Source organism: Saimiri boliviensis, chromosome X (genome assembly GCF_048565385.1).
Source record: "Saimiri boliviensis isolate mSaiBol1 chromosome X, mSaiBol1.pri, whole genome shotgun sequence".
Lineage (NCBI taxonomy): Eukaryota > Metazoa > Chordata > Mammalia > Primates > Cebidae > Saimiri > Saimiri boliviensis.
The window spans coordinates 44,102,140-44,120,823 of NC_133470.1; the positions used below are offsets into that span (position 1 = coordinate 44,102,140).

General features: G+C 50.7%; 2 protein-coding genes across 3 annotated transcripts in view; one reads left to right on the forward strand and one right to left on the reverse strand.

Moving 5' to 3' along the window:
- The window catches only part of SYN1 (synapsin I), a 50,345-nt gene that overhangs the window by 4,854 nt on the left and 26,807 nt on the right, over positions 1–18,684 (reverse strand). For both annotated transcript variants that reach the window (XM_039475658.2, XM_039475657.2), the window contains exon 6: positions 1,122–1,184. In XM_039475658.2, coding sequence (XP_039331592.1) covers positions 1,122–1,184 — 63 coding nt within the window. The remainder of the gene's footprint in view (positions 1–1,121; positions 1,185–18,684) is intronic.
- On the forward strand, positions 5,971–10,567 carry TIMP1 (TIMP metallopeptidase inhibitor 1). Its single transcript, XM_003939517.4, has 6 exons — positions 5,971–6,076; positions 7,287–7,415; positions 8,727–8,806; positions 8,991–9,117; positions 9,327–9,451; positions 10,299–10,567. The coding sequence occupies exons 2-6, from the start codon at positions 7,295–7,297 to the stop codon at positions 10,467–10,469; spliced, it is 624 nt and encodes a 207-aa protein (XP_003939566.1). The 5' UTR covers positions 5,971–6,076; positions 7,287–7,294; the 3' UTR covers positions 10,470–10,567.

Sequence of the window (18,684 nt, forward strand, 5' to 3'; positions counted from 1 at the left end):
GTGAGGGCAAGGATTGGGGCCTGGTCAGGATCGGGCAGCTGTGGGGAGTGGGGGTTCCTGGGGGAGCATGTACACATGACACACAGGTGAAGCGAGTACGCAAAAATTAGGTGGACATGCCAAGGCACTCAAGCAGGCACAGTTGTGGGTCTCCTGTTTTGTACATGTACACACAGACACAAAGCTGGGTGTGTAGAACGCTGAGCATATCAACAAGTATTGAACTGTCCACTTTAAATGGGTGAGTTTAGGGTATGTAAATTCTTTCTCACTAAAGCTGTGAAAAACCTGTGTATATACAATATATGAATATAGGCATCCGGACACAAAATCAGTTATACACACAACACGCAAAGATACAGAAACTCAGACACAAGTTACAAGTCTGCTTTCTACGTACACACAGACAAAATCAGATGGATATAAAGCATACAGGACCTCAAGCCTTTGGAACATGAACGATCACACCACATCGTGTGTGTTTGGCACAGGCACGCATGTACACACAGACACAATGCTGGAGACAGAAGCAAAATAACAGGACATGCGAAATTGGCTGAATGTGGGAGGAAAAATGGGTTGATGAGATCAGCTGAATGTGAGAAAATAAAAATCTGTTTGGTTCAAAAGTAATTATAGTTTTTGCCATAAGAACTGGCAAAAACCAGTCGGGCGCGGTGGCTCATGCCTGTAATCCCAGCACTTTGGGAGGCTGAGGTGGGTGGATCACAAGGTCAGGAGTTTGAGACCAGTCTGGCCAATATGGTGAAAGCCTGTCTCTACTAAAAACACAGAAATTAGCTGGCATGGTACTGGGCGCCTGTAATCCCAGCTACTTGGGAGGCTGAGGCAGAAGAATCACTTGAACCTGGGAGGCAGAGGTTGCAGTGAGCCAAGATTGCAGCACTGCACTCCAGCCTGGGCAACAGAGCAAGACTCAGTCTCAAAAATAAATAAATAAATAAATAAATAAATAAATAAATAAATAAAAGAACTGGCAAAAACCACAATTACTTTTGCACCAACTTGATAGACAATGACACCCCAGGACACATGATCACACAGAATGACTGGTGTGCACTGCATACATCTACCTATGCACAGCCCAGCCAGAGACTCACCTTGCCCATCCCAGAGTGGGCATGCCCCATCTTCACAACCACAGGGTATGTCGTGCTGCTGAGCTGGTGGGGGAAAAGCACAGGAGGCATGGTCAGGGCAGAAAGGGCGACCTTCAGGGGTGGGGTGGTACTGAGGGGACCCTAGCCAGTGGGAACCGCATTATGAGCCACTTCCCGAGACACATGGGTCAGAGACAGGCAGGCAGCAGCTGGGGGTCACACAGTGCCTCCGCCTCCAAGCCCAGAACCGAACCCAGAGCCCTGTCTGTCTGTCCCTCCCTCCACCCCACCACCAAGTTCCAGACTTCCCGCCCCTGCTTTCCCGGGCAGAGGCAGGGGATGAGCGTGGGGTACTTTTCCAGTAAAAAGAAAGTTTGTTTTTACAGTGAATGGATGATAGTGAGGCGAGTGTGTGCCAGTGCGTGTGTAGGGGTGTGTGTGGTGGTGAGCATGTAGCGACTGGACCCCTCAGCCAAACCTTGTACATAAGCCTCACATAAACTCAGACGTATATCCCCAGACCCAGAGATGCCAGTGCACATTGAGACTGACGGCCAAAACAGGCTCAAAGCAGCAGGCTCCCAGCAGCACAGACACTCACACAGTCATTCAGTCATCCAGGTGCCCAGAGCGTGGGTCAGCAGCCAGCACTCCTGGGCAGTACACACTTGACACCCTTAGGCACATGATCAATAGTTTTGAGCACACACCCACCCAGGCTCCCTCCCCTCACCCAAACCCACATAACCATCAGTGGAACACACACAACACAAAAGATTACACGTGCAATCAAGAGACACACAAACTCCAGAGGTACACTCCACAGAACCGGGCACATACTCAACACACAAGCACACACACAGCACCCCTAGGCAAATGCACAACAAACAAGGCCCTACCCAACACACAGAGGTGTATGCACTTCTGGGCATTCACATCACCAGTCAGACCTGTAACAGACCCACGCCACAATCCTCGGCACAGAACAAGTATATCTAGACACACAAACACAACATGCCTTGCCACATATACAATACAGAGAGGCTACACACAACCAGAGACACCCACAACTCAGTTTGCGGAAAACATTCCTGGGTACCCCCACCCGAACACACACACACACACACACACACACACACACACACACACTCACACACTCACACATTCAGGCGAGAGGGATACCTCAAGTCTCCCCCAATCCCAGGTGGGGCAGAGGAAACCAGGTTCCCCGGTCCCACGTGGAGTAGAGGAAACAGGTTGAAACGCCCTAGGCTGCCCCTCCCCTGCACCCCCACAGCACAGCTGCACAGCGCCCCTCTGGTGGCCCTCCCTCTTGCTGACAAGGTAGAGAGATGGCATTCCCGGAGGGGCTGCTGGGGCGGTGGTGGTTCCCAGTTCCCGACAGGCACAGGAAGCCCGCAGACTCAGGGTGACCGATTGACCTTTGGGCCTCCCTCTGCACCCCTCCTTCCTCATTTCCCAAATGACTGGCGTCACGATGAGGTGGGCTGAGAGGCATGATGTTGGGGCGGGGGTTTGGGGCATCTCTGGGCAGCAGGCCAGGGAAATGATGCCAAGGCGGGTGCATACAGTACCACCCAGGCACAGCACACAGAAGTGCACAAGGCACTCACGGTTACATGTGCAACCCAGACCAGACCTGCTTTATCGAGGCAGGTAGACAACTCCCAGAAGCATCACACGAAACACACAGGCACACGCCTGACTCTCAGGAATGGAAACACAACACACCAGAGGGCTATGTGTACACACCCATACCTCCCCCGACAACTCCGAGGTTTCCGAGGTTTCCAGGTGCCTCTTTTCGTTAACTGTCCTTGTTTTCTCTGGACTTGAGCCTGAACGTAACGCTCTGTGTATGTGTATGTGCCCGTATGTGTGTGCGTGCAGGACACTTTGAACTCTGAGAACTCCTGGAAAGCCCTAGGTCTGAAGCTTGGCCTTTTCTCTTCTTAAGGCCATGAAGGACCCCAGGCAGGTCACAACCCCTCTCTGAGCCTCAGTTTCCCCATCTGTACAAAGGGGCACAATGAGGCCCAAGCACCTGGTATGACACCCCTCCATGAACACCCCTCCCACTCTCCATTTCAAAACTGCACAATAACCCAGATCCACAGGACTCCAAATGTAAACAGTCGGCAAAACTCTGTGCTGACTCACGTTTCAGAGTCAAAGAGCTGGCGTCAGAACCAGAGTCAGTGAGGAGCCAGGCAGGACTTTCCCTGCCCTCACTTCTCCCTCGGAGGCACCAGGTTACTCAGCCCCAGACTCATTCACTCTCACTGTCCCACTTTCACAATCACCTCCTACAGATTTTTTTGGGGGGGTTTACTTCCCTTCCTCCCTGTTTTTGTCCCCCGGCCCTCCCCAACAGAACCATTTCTTCATTCTCATTCCTGGGCAGGTCACTCAGTCCTTTTGTGTCTAAGTTGCCTCATCTGTATAATGAGAACATGAGCTATATCTAACAGGAATATTGTGAGAAATAAGTCAGTTATTTCAGGAAAAATGCTCAACATGCTATCGCGCATACAGTAGGCCTCGATCCTCAAGAAGTGTTGAGTACTGTTGTTATTATTGGCTTAACATCTCTTCCTTAACTAACGTTAATGAACAAAGAGGCAATCAGGATTGACTAAATGAGATAATGTCTGTAAAAAGACTTTACAACAGTGCTGTGGGCTGGAGTGCAGAGGCATGATCCTGGCTCACTATAACCTGTGTCTTCTGGGTTCAAGTGATTCTCCTGCCTCAGCCTCCTGAGTAGCTGGGATTACAGGTGCATGCCACCATGGCCAGCGAATTTTTGTATTTTTAGTAGAGACGGGATTTCACCATATTGGCCTGGATGGTCTCCATCTCTTTAACTCGTGATCTACCTACCCTGGCCTCCCAAAGTGCTGTGATTACAGGCGTGAACCACTGCACCTGGCCTTTTTAAAATAGAGACAGGGTTTCACCATGTTGCCCAGACTGGTCTGGAACCCCTGAGCTCAAGCAATCTGCCTGCCTCAACCTCCCAAAGTGCTGGGATTATAGGCGTGAGCCACCGTGGCCGGCCAAGTGCTTTCTTAATAGATTTAGCAGGCTGGGCGCAGTGGCTCACGCCTGTAATCCCAGCACTTTGGGAGGCCAAGGAGGGCGAATCACCTGAGGTCAGGAGTTTGAGACCAGCCTGACCAATACGGTAAAACCCTGTCTTTACTAAAAATACAAAAATTAGTCAGGCGTGGTGGCATGTGCCTGTAATGCCAGCTACTTGGGAGGCGGAGACAGGAGAATCTCTTGAACCCCGGAGGCGGAGGTTGCAGTGAGTTGAGATTGCACCACTGCACTCCAGCCTGGGCAAGAGCGAGACTCCATCTCAAAAAAGAAAAAAGGAAAAAAAAAAGAAAAAGAAAAAAAAGATTTAAGGGATACAGCTGCAGTTTTGTGACATGGATATATTGCATAGTGGCGGAGTCTGGGCTTTTAGTGTCATTATCACCCAAACAGTGTACATTGTACCCATTGGGTAATTTCTCATCCCTCACCCTCCTCCCACCCAGAACAGTGCTGGATATGCAGTAAGCACTCTGTGAGGGCTGCTGGTAGTTTTGGTTGTGTTCTTGTTATTGGGATAACATACCTGAGATAATCAAACTTAATTAGCAAGGGAGTATGGTGAGTGACTGAGATAATTTATATAAACACTTCAGCACACAGTATACAGAAAGTGCTCAATAAGTGACTGCCATCATCAATACCATTATTATTATGGATCTATCCTCCTCGAATTAAGGATGGTCATCAGAACCCCAGGGAAGATTCCTGCATTGTCAAAAAGCTGGTGGGCAAGGATTGCCCCACCCCATCCCCAACCTAGGGCATAGGTCCGTGGGAAGGTGCAGGGCAGCATGGGGTGGGCATTGGTTTTCTACTGACTCACTCACTTGCTTCTTCCACCGTCATTCACAGCCACCCGCTTCCCAATGCTTATTCATTCACTCACACCATTCCCCGCTTGCTAGGCCAGTGCCACTCCTGAGTTACAATCCTGGCGCCAGGTAGCCTCAGTTCAAATCCCGGCCACACCCTGTGATCTTGGGAAAGGTCTTCAGTCCCTCTACGTCCCATATTTCTTCATCTGTAAAATGGGAATAGCAACTGGTACCCACCTCGGAGATTTGTTGTCATCTTTGAGTGAGATAAACTATACTGAGTGCCTAGTATACAGTCGGTGCTATGTAAACGCCGGCTATTTGTCAGTGTTTTTTGAGACCCTGGCTTTCGCTCCAGGCCACCTGAGTTCCAGTCTCAGTTCTGCCACGTATTGACTCTGTGATCCTGGATAAGTCACTTAACCGCTCCGTGCCTTAGTTTCCCCACTTTGTATTCCTCCCCATTCACCTGCTTTATCTCCCTCCACTGCTGCGACTTAATTTGTTTCCTCTCTGCCACCCCTCACCAGCATGTCAGACATACCAAACAAGGGATTTTTGTGTGCTTGGCACACAGTAGATGCACAATAAATGTTGAAGGGCTGAACTAATTTGGGTTTGAGCCACAGGGAGCTTGGGGGATGTGGGTGATTGGATAGATTCTGGAGACTCTAGGGGACTGGGCTGGGGTGAATGCTGCCTCTAAACTCTCTGCTGAGGCGGCTTGGAAGGAATAGCGACTGACGTGGAGGTGGGGGAGGGGGCTGGCTCGGGCAAGGCCGTGGGGGGAGGGAGAGGAGGAGGGTGGGAGAGGAGGAGGGTGTATCTCCTTTCTTCGGCCCGCCCCTTGGCTTCTGCACTGATGGTGGGTGGATGAGTAATGCATCCAGGAAGCCTGGAGGCCTGTGGTTTCCGCACCCGCTGCCACCCCCGCCCCTAGCGTGGACATTTATCCTCTAGCGCTCAGGCCCTGCCGCCATCGCCGCGGATCCAGCGCCCAGAGAGACACCAGAGGTAAGCAGGGCCCCGGGGTGACCCAGCAGGGACTGGGGCTGGGTTGCAGCTTGGGTGCTGGCCACCGGGCCTGTGCACTCCAGTGCCAAATGCCTGCCTGCTCAGCTTGGCCTGCCGGTACCAGGACCCTGGGCTGGTCAAGGGGGAAGAGGGTCGGAGGCTGAAGCCGCTTTTCCAACTCTGAGGCTCCGAACTCCCTAGAACACCTGCCATCCATCCCCAACTTCCACAAACCGTGACCCACCCCCCGAATATCACAAATGCTTTCCAAATCCCCCCCTACAAACTCCTTCATCCCGCAACTTCCTTCATCGCCCCCTAAATCCCCATGGCAAATCCCTGCAGCTCCCTAAACTCCCCCAGCTTCCAAACTCCCAATCTTTTTTTTTTTTTTTTTTTTTTTTTTTTAACACGGAGTCTCGCTCTGTCACTCAGGCTGGAGTGCAGCGGCGCAATCTCGTCTCACTGCAACTTCCTCCACTTATTCTCCTGCCTCAGTCTCCTGAGTAGCTGGGACTCCAGGCGCCTGCCATCATGCCCGGCCAATTTTTTGTATTTTTAGTAGAGACCGAGTTTCACCGTGGTAGCCAGGACGGTCTCGATCTCCTGACCTCATGATTTGCCCACCTCGGCCCTCCCAAAGTGCTAGAATTACAGGCGTGAACCACCGCACCCAGCCCCAAACTTCTTTTGCCCTCAGATTCCTCAAGTATCCCCATTGCTTTAAGCCCCAGATTCCCGCGACTCCTTCAACATCCAAACTCTCCCAGCTCCCTAAACCTCTAACCTCCTCCAAATTCCTAACCTCCCTAAACCCCCCAGCCCCCATATCTCTTAATACACACAACCCCTAAGCGCTCCACCTCCTCCAAACTCCTTCAGCTCCCCCATCCCAAATTCCTCACTCCCAAACTCCTCAACCTCCAGACTTCCCCAATCCCCTCATTCCTCAAACTTCCTGAGCCCCCTCTTCCTCCAAGTGTCACAACTCCATAACCCCACAACGCACTCAGTCCCTCAATCATTTAAACTCTCCCGACTCTCTAAATCCTAAATTCCTCTGGGCTCCCAAATTCCCCAACCCTTCAAGACCAAAGCCAGTCCCCTAATCCCCTCCATAGGCTGCCCCAGAGCACGATGGGGTGGATGACCTGCCCAGGTCCGCAGATCAGCTGGCCTGGGGCCCGCCTGACATCCCCCTTTCCCGCAGAACCTACCATGGCCCCCTTTGCGCCCCTGGCTTCCGGCATCCTGTTGTTGCTGTGGCTGATAGCCCCCAGCAGAGCCTGCACCTGTGTCCAACCCCACCCACAGACGGCCTTCTGCAATTCTGACCTCGGTGAGTTCTCATCCCACTCAGCCCACACACTCTGCCTTGGTTTCCCCTCTGAGTCCGGTGGGGCTCACAATGGCACTTACCTCTGGATCCATTCCACTCACCCCTGCACTTCCTCTGCTTTAGCCACACTGGCATCCTCACACTTCCTTGTGTACGCCGGGCCCAAGCCTACCACAGGACCTTCTTGCTGGCTGCTCCCTCTGCCTGGTACACTTTCCCCCCAGGTATCCACATGGGTGACTGCCTCAAACGTCACCTTCTCAGGATAGCCTTTCCTGGCCATCCTGTTTAAAATTTTAACCCCTGCCCCTTAGTACTCCTGATCTCCTGTTAAAGAGAAAAATATTCAGTGATACTTGTTGTAGCACACAGTAAGGAAGACCATATTCAGGACCATGGTGATGGATATAGGAACCACTGCCATGGGATCTTACAGTCAACAGGGAGAGATTGGGCTCAACACTGAATATAGCATGGGCCAGTGGGAATGTACAGCTAAGGACCAGTGTGAGGGTCTGTGGGTGGAAATCACTAAGAGGAAACATCAGGGGTAACTGATTCTGGCAAAATCGACCTAACAGGATTCTTGCTGAAGGCAGGCCAGGAGAATCACACATCACCTGGGGCATGGTGGAAGATGAAGAACCTGATCCGGTAGCAAGGATGATCAGAAGTTGAGGATGATCAGATAGAAGGATGACCAGAGACTGAGGATGATCAGATACTGAGGAGGATCAGAGGTCGAGGACAGGAGTTCTTGCTAAACTAACTTAGCAGGGCTGTTTGCTAAAATTGGATTCTACAAGGAAGTGCACAGATGGGCCTAGGAGAAGGTTCAGGAGCCTGAGTAAAGTTTGGTCAAGCAAAGAATCTTTGTCATCCCCTTACCCAGATCTGTAATTCCCCATTACACTTACTATCTTCTAACATTCCCATATACTTCTTTTGTTTCTTCTTAGCCTGTCTCCTCCGGGCTAGAATGTGAACTCCACAAAGGAAGGGATCTCTGTGTTTTGTTCACTGCTGTGTCCCTAACACCCAGAACAATGTCTGGGACACAGTGGGCACTCCGAAATATTTGTGAAGTAAATGAACAAACGAATATATGAAAATGGCTTAAGCAGTGCCTGGCAAAGAGAGACATTCAACATACAGACGAAACAATGAACAAATGTGTAAATCACTTAGTGTGCTGTCTGGCATCCAATAACCCCTATTTATGTACGCACTTTGCTGGTATTATGAGATGATGATCTTATTTTTATTGGCTCATGCAGTCCATTTGACTCATATTTCCCTCCTTTCCTGCAGTCATCAAGGCCAAGTTCGTCGGGGCACCAGAAGTCAACCAGACCACCTTATACCAGCGTTATGAGATCAAGATGACCAAGGTACTCCCCCTGCCCCTTTCCCAGAATTTTCTAACATCTTCCTCCTGGTCAAAACAGAAGCTTCTGGCCACTGGTTGGTGCGAGAAAGTTGGCTGTGATTTCGGGATGCTATATGGCTTCAGGGAAGAACCTGGAATGGGAGGATTATGTCAGTAAAGAGACACTTCCCCTCATCCATCAACAGATGTATAAAGGGTTCCAGGCCTTAGGGGATACCGCTGACATCCGGTTCGTCTACACCCCCGCCATGGAGAGTGTCTGCGGATACTTCCACAGGTCCCACAACCGCAGCGAGGAGTTTCTCATCGCTGGTGAGGCACCGTTCCCGCGCCCTGTGCCACGCCAACCAGTCCCTGGGGGCGCGGCCTAGCAACCGCGAGGGGGCGAGGCTCTGATGGGAATGGCCCCACTGGAAATGGGGACCACCCCAATTTCAGCCTATGAGAAAGCCGGGCCTTTGCCTGCCCGGCGGCTCACCCAATCACAAGCTGCTTGTCGGTTTCCGCCCTTTTCCTCCTAGGAAAACTGCAGGACGGACTCTTGCACATCACCACCTGCAGTTTCGTGGCTCCCTGGAACAGTCTGAGCTTAGCTCAGCGCCGGGGCTTCACCAAGACCTACACTGTTGGCTGTGAGGAATGCACAGTGAGTGCCTGGACCCTGACCTCCAACGGGAGATCCTTCCTGGGGCCCTTCTCTAAACCGTGGGCTTGTTTCTTGCTCCCTCTGACTATTCCGTGTCCCTGTGGCTGCTCCCCAACCCTAGGGGCTGTCCCTGATCTCTCTTGCTATTTCCCTAAGCCCAAGACTGCTCCCTTACAAATTCTGGCTGCTCCCTTGCCCTGTGTCCAATACCGTGTGATCGCCTGTCCCTAATCCCTCTAACTCTCCCTTGTGACTATTCTGTAATCCCACTGTCTGTTCCTGAGCCCCTGGGATTGTTTCTTGGTTCCCCAGAATGTTCTCCAAGAACCCAAAGTGCTGGTCCCTAATCCCACTGACCCTTCCTTAGCACATCTGCACCTCTGCAGCTCTGACTGTTCCAGACACCAGAGGGTGTTACATTGACCTCGTGGCTAGTCCAAGCCTGTTCTCTGAAGGCCCCTGATGTCCTCTGAGCCCAATGACTATCTTGGTGTCCCACTGGTTATTCCTGTGCTTAAACTCCTCAGCTGCCAATCGGGTGGGGCTCCTTACTACTACCAGTTTTCCCCTGTCCTTTGGGACAATTCCCCAGGTGACCTGCCTGACTGACCCCCAGGGTCTATTCCCCAGCCACCATTTCAGGACACTGATTTACTGGCTTACTGTTACCTTGCAGAACCCAGTGACAGTTCCCCCAGTGGGAGGGGGCTATCCTGGGGTATGTACTCTGGTGGGGTGAGCAAGTCTCCCCAGGAGCTCAGTGTTGAAAGCTGAGGAGAGGAGGTTCTGCTCCACGGGGGAGGCAGGGAGGAGAAGCCCTCAGAGATGTCTCCCTCTTCCCTTCCAGGTGTTTCCCTGTTTATCCATCCCCTGCAAATTGCAGAGTGGTACTCATTGCTTGTGGACAGACCAGCTCCTCCAAGGCTCTGAAAGGGGCTTCCAGTCCCGTCACCTTGCCTGCCTGCCTCGGGAGCCAGGGATGTGCACCTGGCAGTCCCTGCGGTCCCGGATAGCCTGAATCCTGCCTGGAGTGGAAGCTGCAGTCTGCGCAGTGTCCACCCCGTTCCCACTCCCATCTTTCTTCCAGACAATGAAATAAAGAGTTACCACACAGCAGACACTGTTTCTGTGTAGTGCCTGGGAAAAAAAACCCATGCTGCTGATGACCTGGTGTGAGCACCCTAGACCGGTGGGGATGAGGGAGGCCAAATGTCGGGTTTTCATATTTTACTTAAATTCTGACGTCCTGGTAGTAATTCTCAACATTGGCATTAGCACTGAAGATTGGCAACAGCAGTAACCGTCCCTGACCCTGCATTATCAACTGTAACCTTTGACTAATCTCTCCAGTCGATACTTTAAAATCTTTTCCTATACTGATTTCTAATTGCTATTTGCCCAGGGCTTTCTAGTTATAAACGATCCCACAGCTGACAAATCACTGCCTTATTGGAAATTCCCCATTCACACATCTTGCCAGACAAAGTCATTGACAAATGCCCTACCAATTGGCAAGTGGCTCTCATTGCCTTAAGCACAGTCCTGATATTGTCCAGTGAGGATGCCCCATCCAAACGTGTGTTACTGTCCCTGCCCTCAGGTTTTGTACCATGAGTCTGACTTAAGTGAAAGGGGACCCAGGGCACCCAGAGTCCCACAGTAACCAGCTGGGTACTTGGGAAGAAGGGATGGCCCTGGCTTCCCAGCCACTGCTGCAGGGCATTCCTTGGAAGGGGCTGTTTGGGGCAGAGGAGAGGTGGGATGGATAGAAGGTATGAGCTCAAAATTCCCAAGCTCTGCCCTCCTCTTGCCTCCCCTACTTCTCCCCTCACTCCTCTGACCAACTTGGAAGGAAATACTGAGAGCAATGAAATGCAGGTAGGGTTCAAAATCCAGACCAGCCAGATATGCTAGCCCATACCCTCCACACACCTCCCTCAACTCAGCTGTCCCCTCTCCCAAACTAAGGTCTCTAGACTCGACCTGCACTTTCTGGATCATCCTTCCTCTAGAAAATCTGAATGACAGACCCTCCAAATACTCCCCTCTGAGGCCTTCCTGCTCCCACAGCTGGGTCCAGTCCCTGGCTCCTGCCCCTCATATTCCAAAGGTCTTGACTCAAGTGAGGCCCTTGGAAACTAGACATTCAGACTGCTGCAAACATTCAATGGAGCACCTGTGTCCTGCTGACCTGAACCTGCTTGGAAAGGGCTCCAATATAGCTCCTTTGGTAAAGAAAAGGACCCCCAAATTCCCTCTCATCAGAGTACCCACTGCTCTTACCAGTAATAACCCAGGTAAGAGCAGTGGGTACTCTGATGAGAGGGAATTTGCGGGTCCTCCAGGGCATCTAGGTCACCAAGCACAGTCCCCTGAATCCTCTGTGGTCCAGTCCCAGAGCCTTTTACACTCCTGGGAGATTACCCCATGGCCCAAATTATGTCCCAATGGGAATGGGCAGATTTTGAACACACAGTCCTTAGCCACTTGAGCAGGGAATGTGCACGCAGCTACAATTCCTACATCAACATCTACACGTTGGTTATGCCCTTGGAGGGTCTTTTTTTTTTTTTTTTTTTTTTTTTTTGAGACGGAGTTTCGCTCTTGTTACCCAGGCTGGAGTGCAATGGCGCGATCTCGGCTCACCGCAACCTCCGCCTCCTGGGTTCAGGCAACTCTCCTGCCTCAGCCTCCCGAGGAGCTGGGATTACAGGCACGCGCCACCATGCCCAGCTAATTTTTTTGTATTTTTAGTAGAGACGGGTTTTCTCCATGTTGACCAGGATGGTCTCGATCTCTCGACCTCGTGATCCACCCGCCTCGGCCTCCCAAAGTGCTGGGATTACAGGCTTGAGCCACCGCGCCCGGCCGGAGGGTCTTAATCTTGTCCGCTGAAGGGGACCAACCGCAGCGTTTGCTGATGGGCACAACTGTAAGGGAAGGGCCCGGGCCCTGGTTTGGCCCTGGTGACCTTATCAATGTTCCCTCAGCTGCCTGCAAGAGCTTGACCGCTCCTGGCAATTCACCAAACCTTAGCATCCACTATCTGGACTCTTAAGGTGCTCCCTAGCCTCAGGGCCCATTTCCTAACCCTCAGCTCTTCTAACCCCTGGGGGGACAGCGAAGAGGCAGGGGAAGGACGGAACCCAGTGTGCAGATCAGCCCTTCGCCAAGTGCAAGCATGGACAGGGAGGGCCGGTGCCTCAGGGGACACAGAGTCCAGAACAGCAGATGAGGCGACCTCCCACTGAGACCTGGCATGAGCTCCTGGCAGGATCCATAGCCCTGGGCGCATCACATCCCCCACTGCTCTTGTGGAACATCCATTAAAAATGAGTCAAATGAGCACCCTCCATCCTCAGCATTTAGGGTGTCCGTGGGTGAATCTCTGTTTGGGAGAGACTCTGTGACAGCTGAGAGGAAGCTTGTAGGGGGTCACAGTCAAGTGCGGTATGCAGCATGGGACCCAGCTCAGTGGGAAGCCTGGGGGCCAGTTCTCTCACCCGAGCCTCAGTCCTTCTTCCTAAAACATGGGTGTCACAGTCCCAGAACAGAATACTTCAGTGGTCTGTGCTGGGGTTGGAGGATGTTTATGGGGTGTCTTTGCCCCTTGGATATTTTTGAGGGGGTCAAAACACAGGAAACGGGCCAGGTGCCGTGGCTCACGCCTGTAATCCCAGCACTTTGGGAGGCTAAGGCAGGTGGATCACTTGAGGTCAGGAGGTCGAGATCAGCCTGGCCAACATGGTGAAACCCCCGTCTCTACTAAAAATACAAAAATTAGCCAGGCATGATGGTACATGCCTGTGGTCCCGGTTACCTGGGAGGCTGAGGCACAAGAGTCGCTTGAACTGGGGAGGTGGAGGTTGCAGAGATCATGCCACTGCACTCCAGACTGGGGTATAGAGCAAGACTCTGTCTCAGAAAAAAAAAATTAAAAAGGCAAGAACTCTGGAGCCAGATTGTCTGCCTTCAAATCCTGCCCCTGCCATGTCTTAGCTCTGTGTCCTTGAAGAAATCATATTACCTCTCTGAGCCTCAGTTCCTACATCTGTACAATAGGGATAAAATGAAGGCCTAACTCACAGAGACAATGTCCATATTAAATGAGGTTGTATATGTGAAGTACTTGGAACAGTGCTACGCATATAGCACTTATAAGCGTTAGTTATTAAGAGTAGTTATGAACTTATAACTTTAGTAGTGATCTATAATATTGCAAACAATGTTTGATATTAGGCATGACAATATACAATACTGGAAATAATGTGTATGATCAGTAGTAATTTAATGTCCATCTCTCCCCCACACCAGTCTCCTCACCTAAATACAAGCCCCTGACCCTGCTCTGCCTGAAGGAATGGGGTAGGTCTCTGAGACCCAAAAGCTACTGATGTGATACTAAGATCCCAGCTCTTCACCCCATAAATGCTCCTCAGTCCCAGTGTCCCTCTCTTTCCTCCCCTCCTCCTAGTGGAGTCCTGAACCTGTAACTCACAAAAGCACCTGAAAAAAAAAGAGCAATGTGGTTAGATCCATCTACACGCCCACACGCCACTGTGGCAACACCATGAGGAAAGGTTCCCCTCTAAGGATTCCAGATGGCAGGTCAGCCGACCTGTCCCCACCATGTGTGGACCCCTTACCCTCAGGTCTCCCTCTGCACCACCCTAGAACAAAAAGTCCCCATCCCTGGAGCATTCTTCCCCACGAAGAAGCCCCGCCCCACAATACTATGTTCCCAACTTCAGCCTGCCACAGCATATTCTGTCCCCAGTCCAGAGTGCTCTGAGTCTTTGAGACCTGCGGATCACAGTATGTCCTAGCCAAGGGACATACGGTCATGCTACACTGGTCCTCGAGGCATGGCCACTGTCCCTCCAGGCCCTTTGAGGGATAGAAGTCTGTGCTCTGTGAGATGGAGGGTTGCATTGTTGGAAGGGGCTCAGGGAGGAACCCAGAGAGGGCTTCTTGACTTTCGATAGGAAAGGACGTGACGGGGCCTTGAGTGGGTCCCTGTGTGTTCCGGCTCGCCCATGTTCTTCCTGCTTTTTGCTCTCCCACTTCTTCTTCCTATCCGCTGCTCCTTGTCCCTGTTGCCTACTTCCTATCCCTTATCCCTTCCACATATTCCCTAATCTTTTGTAAAACAGTTTTACTTATTTATTTGAGACAGGCTCACTTTATTGCCCAGGCCGGAGTGCAGTGGTGCAATCATGGCTCACTGCAACCTCAACCTCCTGGGCTCAAGCGATTCTCCCACCTCAGCCACCTAAGTAGCGAGGACTACAGGCACACGCCACCATGCCCAGCTAATTTTTTGTAGAGGCGAGGTTTTGTCATGTTGCCCAGGCTGGTCTGGAACTCCTAGGTTCAAGCAATCCTCCCACGTCAGCCTCCCAAAGTGCTGGATTACAGGTGTGGGCCACCAGGCTCTGCCTGCGTGTTCCCTACTATCAAGCCCTAGGAGTGGAAGCTATGAGAAGCGTGTGAAGTGGTGCAGTGACTAAGCCACCCCCAGGGGCTTCCCTGTCTCCCCCTCCCTGGCAGAGCTGTATACCTGAACCCCAAACTTGCACAGTCTCTGTGGGGACACGTGCTTCTCTGAGCACTGGCAAGAAGAACATGAAGCCACAAACTTGGCTGCCTTCTCTGGTGTGACCCAAGCTCTGCTATTGAATCTTTATATGTGACAGCTTCCTGCGTTGCACTCACACTTCTACTCAGCCACAGTGAGCTGGTGACTCTCTACCTTCCTCAAACGTATAAACCTCCCAAGTCCATCAACCTCCCCCATCTGCTGCCCCAACCCTCTTGAAGACCACTAACTTTTTTTTTTTTTGAGACAGGTTCTCCCTCTGTTGCCCAGGCTGAGTGCAATAGTGTGATCATGGCTCACTGCAGCCTCAACCTCCCTGGCTCAAGTGATCCTCCCAGCCAAGCCTCCCAAGTAGCTGGAACTGCTGGCATGTACCGCCACGCCTGGCTAATTTTTCAATTTTTAGTAGAGATGGGGTTTTGCCATGTTGCCCCGGCTGGTCTTGAAATCCAGGGTTCAAGCAATCTTCCTGCCTTGACCTCCCAAAGAGCTGGGGTTACAGGCATGAGCAACTGTGCCCTATCAACAACCACCAACTTCTAACTGTGCTGGAGTTCTGATCATGTTCTGTTTCTTGATCTGGGTGCAGGTGATAAGAGTATGCTCACTTTGTGAACATCAAAGGGCTGTACACTTAGGATATGTCCCCATTTGCTGAACTTGATATATCTCAATAAAATTGGCCCCCAAGGCCAGGCGCGGTGGCTCATGTTTATAATCCCAACACTTTGGGAGGCCGAGGTGGGCGGATCACAAGGTCAAGAGATTGAGACCATCCTGGCCAACATAGTGAAACCTGGTCTCTACTAAAATACAAAAAATCAGCTGGGTGTTGTGGTGCATGCCTGTAGTCCCGGCCACTTGGGAGGCTGAGGCAGGAGAATTGCTTGAACCCAGGAGGTGGAGGTTGCAGTGAATTGAGATGGCACCACTGTACTCCAGCCTGGCGCCTGGAGACAGGGCGAGACTCTGTCTCAAAAAAAAAAAAAAAAAAAAAAAATTGGCCCCCAAAAGAAATCCCCCACCCTAGTGACATATCCTTGCTGTACCCTCCTTCAATTCCTTGCTGACTCCTGCCCTCTCTCCTTCACACAATTCCCAAACCCCTGACGTGGTGATTCATACCTCAGAGCCCCCTTTTCTTTCTTTACCCCACAGGGACTGTGAATCCTGGGCTTAGAGAAGGCCTTGGGGTTGGACTCCGCCTGTCACAACATGAGCCCTCCATAGATACTGCTGCACCTGAGTGGCGGCGGCAAAGGAGGGCCATTCCCCATTGGGACAGCAGCTCTTCCCCAAGTCTGCGTGACCAGGTAGCCGTGACTAGGAGAGGGAAGGTGGGGTGAAGAGAAGTTAAACTGCTTAACAGGTCTTCTCACGTCTCCCCTGTCCCAGTGGTGACTATTTAGACACGGTTGAGCTGAGCAGCCTTCACAGGGTTCCTGGCAGCCTGTGACCTGGATGGGAATAGATGGGGTATCGGTCCCAGAGTCCCCAGCATGTGTCTCCCACCACATGAGGGAGGCTGGGCAACTTTCCCACCAAGGCTTCCAAGTACCATTCCTACAAATTCCCTCCATGCTACACAGCGAGCTGGGAAACAAAGGGGAAAATCCAGTGGCAAGCTGGCCTGCGGGGACTCTAATGCCTCTGCTGCCCGCCCTCTGTTACTCACCCTCGACTCTGTCTTCTTCCCGGCTTCTCAAGTCCTGTTCTCTCTGTCCCTGACAACAGCAGCTTCTACATAGTTACAAAACAGTCAGGAGGTGCTGCTGCCCTACCAGGCACCAGGAATTAATGAGAAAAAGGTAGCTTATTAAGGTAGTGTGGCTTTGGTACAGGCATACAGAAAGTGGCCAATGGAATAGAAGAGAGTTCTGAAACTGCAGGACAAATATATAAAATGTTAGTATAGGCCGGGCGCGGTGGCTCATGCCTGTAATCCCAGCAATTTGGGAGGCCAAGGCGGGTAATCACCTGAGGTCAGGAGTTTGAGATCAGCCTAGCCAACATGGTGAAACCCTGTCTCTACTAAAAATGCAAAAGTTCACTTGGTGTGGTGGTATGCCCCTGTAATCCCAGCTACGTGGGAGGCTGAGGTGGGAGAATCGCTTGAACCTGGGAGGCGGAGGCTGCAGTGAGCTGAGATCGTGCTACTGCACTCCAGCCTGGGCAACAGAGCAAGAACCCATCTCAAAAAAAAAAAAAAAAAAAAAAAAAAAAAGTTAGTGTATATATGACAGAGGTGGCATACAAGCTCAGTGGGTGACAAAGGCTTACCTATAAGGCAAAAGATGAACTCAATGCCTACCTCTTTCACACTGTATATGAAAATCAATTTCAGATGAATGAAGAATTTAGATGGCAAAAATGAAACTTTACTAAAAAGTCCCTCTTTACTCTAGTGACTTGAGTCACTACTTTGATCACACACTAAAACTTCCATATGTACATGGATCTATACCTGGACTTTTGTTTTTCTTCCTTCAATCTGTCAGCCTGTCTATTCACAGGTCAGCATCACAGTATTTAAATTATAAAAGCTTCAGGCTGGGCATGGTGGCTCACACCTGTAATCCCAGAGTTTTGGGAGGCCAAGTCAGGAGGACTGCTTGAGGCCAGGAGTATGCGATCAACCTAGGAAACATAGCAAGACCCTGTCCCTGCAAAATAAACAATTAAAGAAATTAGCTATACATGCACCTGTAATCATAGCTACTCAGGAGGCTGAGGTGAAAGGAATTCAGGAGGTCGAGGCTGCAGTGAGCTATGATGGTGCCACTGTACTCTGGCCTGGGCAACAGAGCAAGATTTTGTATCAAATAAATAAATAAATAAATAAATAAGAGAAAATCTTTGTAATACTGTATGTTTGGTGGCAGAGGCATCAGACTCCCTGTGGGCTGGGAGTATGAGTCCCTAGGGCCCTTTTCTTTTTCAGGGTTTTCCTGGTTTTTCTTGCATGTTTGCTTTTTCATACGAACTTCACCATCAACTCCTCTAGCTCTAGATATAAGTTTGTAGGTCTATTTTTGGGAATCGTATTAAATGTATACATTAAATAAGGACCTGAGAAGGTGAACTGCCATCTTCACGATGTTAATTCATTTTATCTAAGAACAAGGAATGTCTCTCCATCTGCCTAAGACTACCTCTGTGTCTTTCAGGAGCGTTTCAAACTTTTCCTCATATCACTTTGTACATCCCTTGTTGATCTTATCCCCGAACATTTTCTGGTTTTTTTTTTTTTTTTTTTGGTTGTTATTGTAAGTTTTCTCTTCTATTTTATCTTCTATCTGGTTACTTGTGTATATAAAAACTACTGATTTCTGCATATTGATTTCATGGTCTGCTGTTACTGCATTCTTTTTTCTTTTTATTTTTTTGAGACAAGGTCTCTCTCTGTCACCCAGGCTGGAGTGCAGTGGCAGGATCATGGCTCACTGCAGCCTCAAACTCCTGTTAACCAGTCTGTTCTTGAACTCCTGGGCTCAAGTGATCCTCCTGCCTTGGTCTTCCAAACTGTTGGAATTACAACGTGAGCCACCACGCTCACCCTTAATGTGGTTTTGAATTTGTTTGCTAATATTTTATTTGGGGTTTTTGCATTGATATTTATAGTAAAAATGATCTA

What these genes read in the sequence shown, in the direction of transcription:
- TIMP1 (XM_003939517.4), top strand. Translation starts at nt 7,295, where the DNA reads ATGGCCCCCTTTGCGCCCCTGGCTTCCGGCATCCTGTTGTTGCTGTGG. An exon ending in ATGAGATCAAGATGACCAAG is followed by an intron (nt 8,807 to 8,990) that starts GTACTCCCCCTG and finishes ATCCATCAACAG; the next exon opens with ATGTATAAAGGGTTCCAGGC. An exon ending in CGAGGAGTTTCTCATCGCTG is followed by an intron (nt 9,118 to 9,326) that starts GTGAGGCACCGT and finishes TTTTCCTCCTAG; the next exon opens with GAAAACTGCAGGACGGACTC.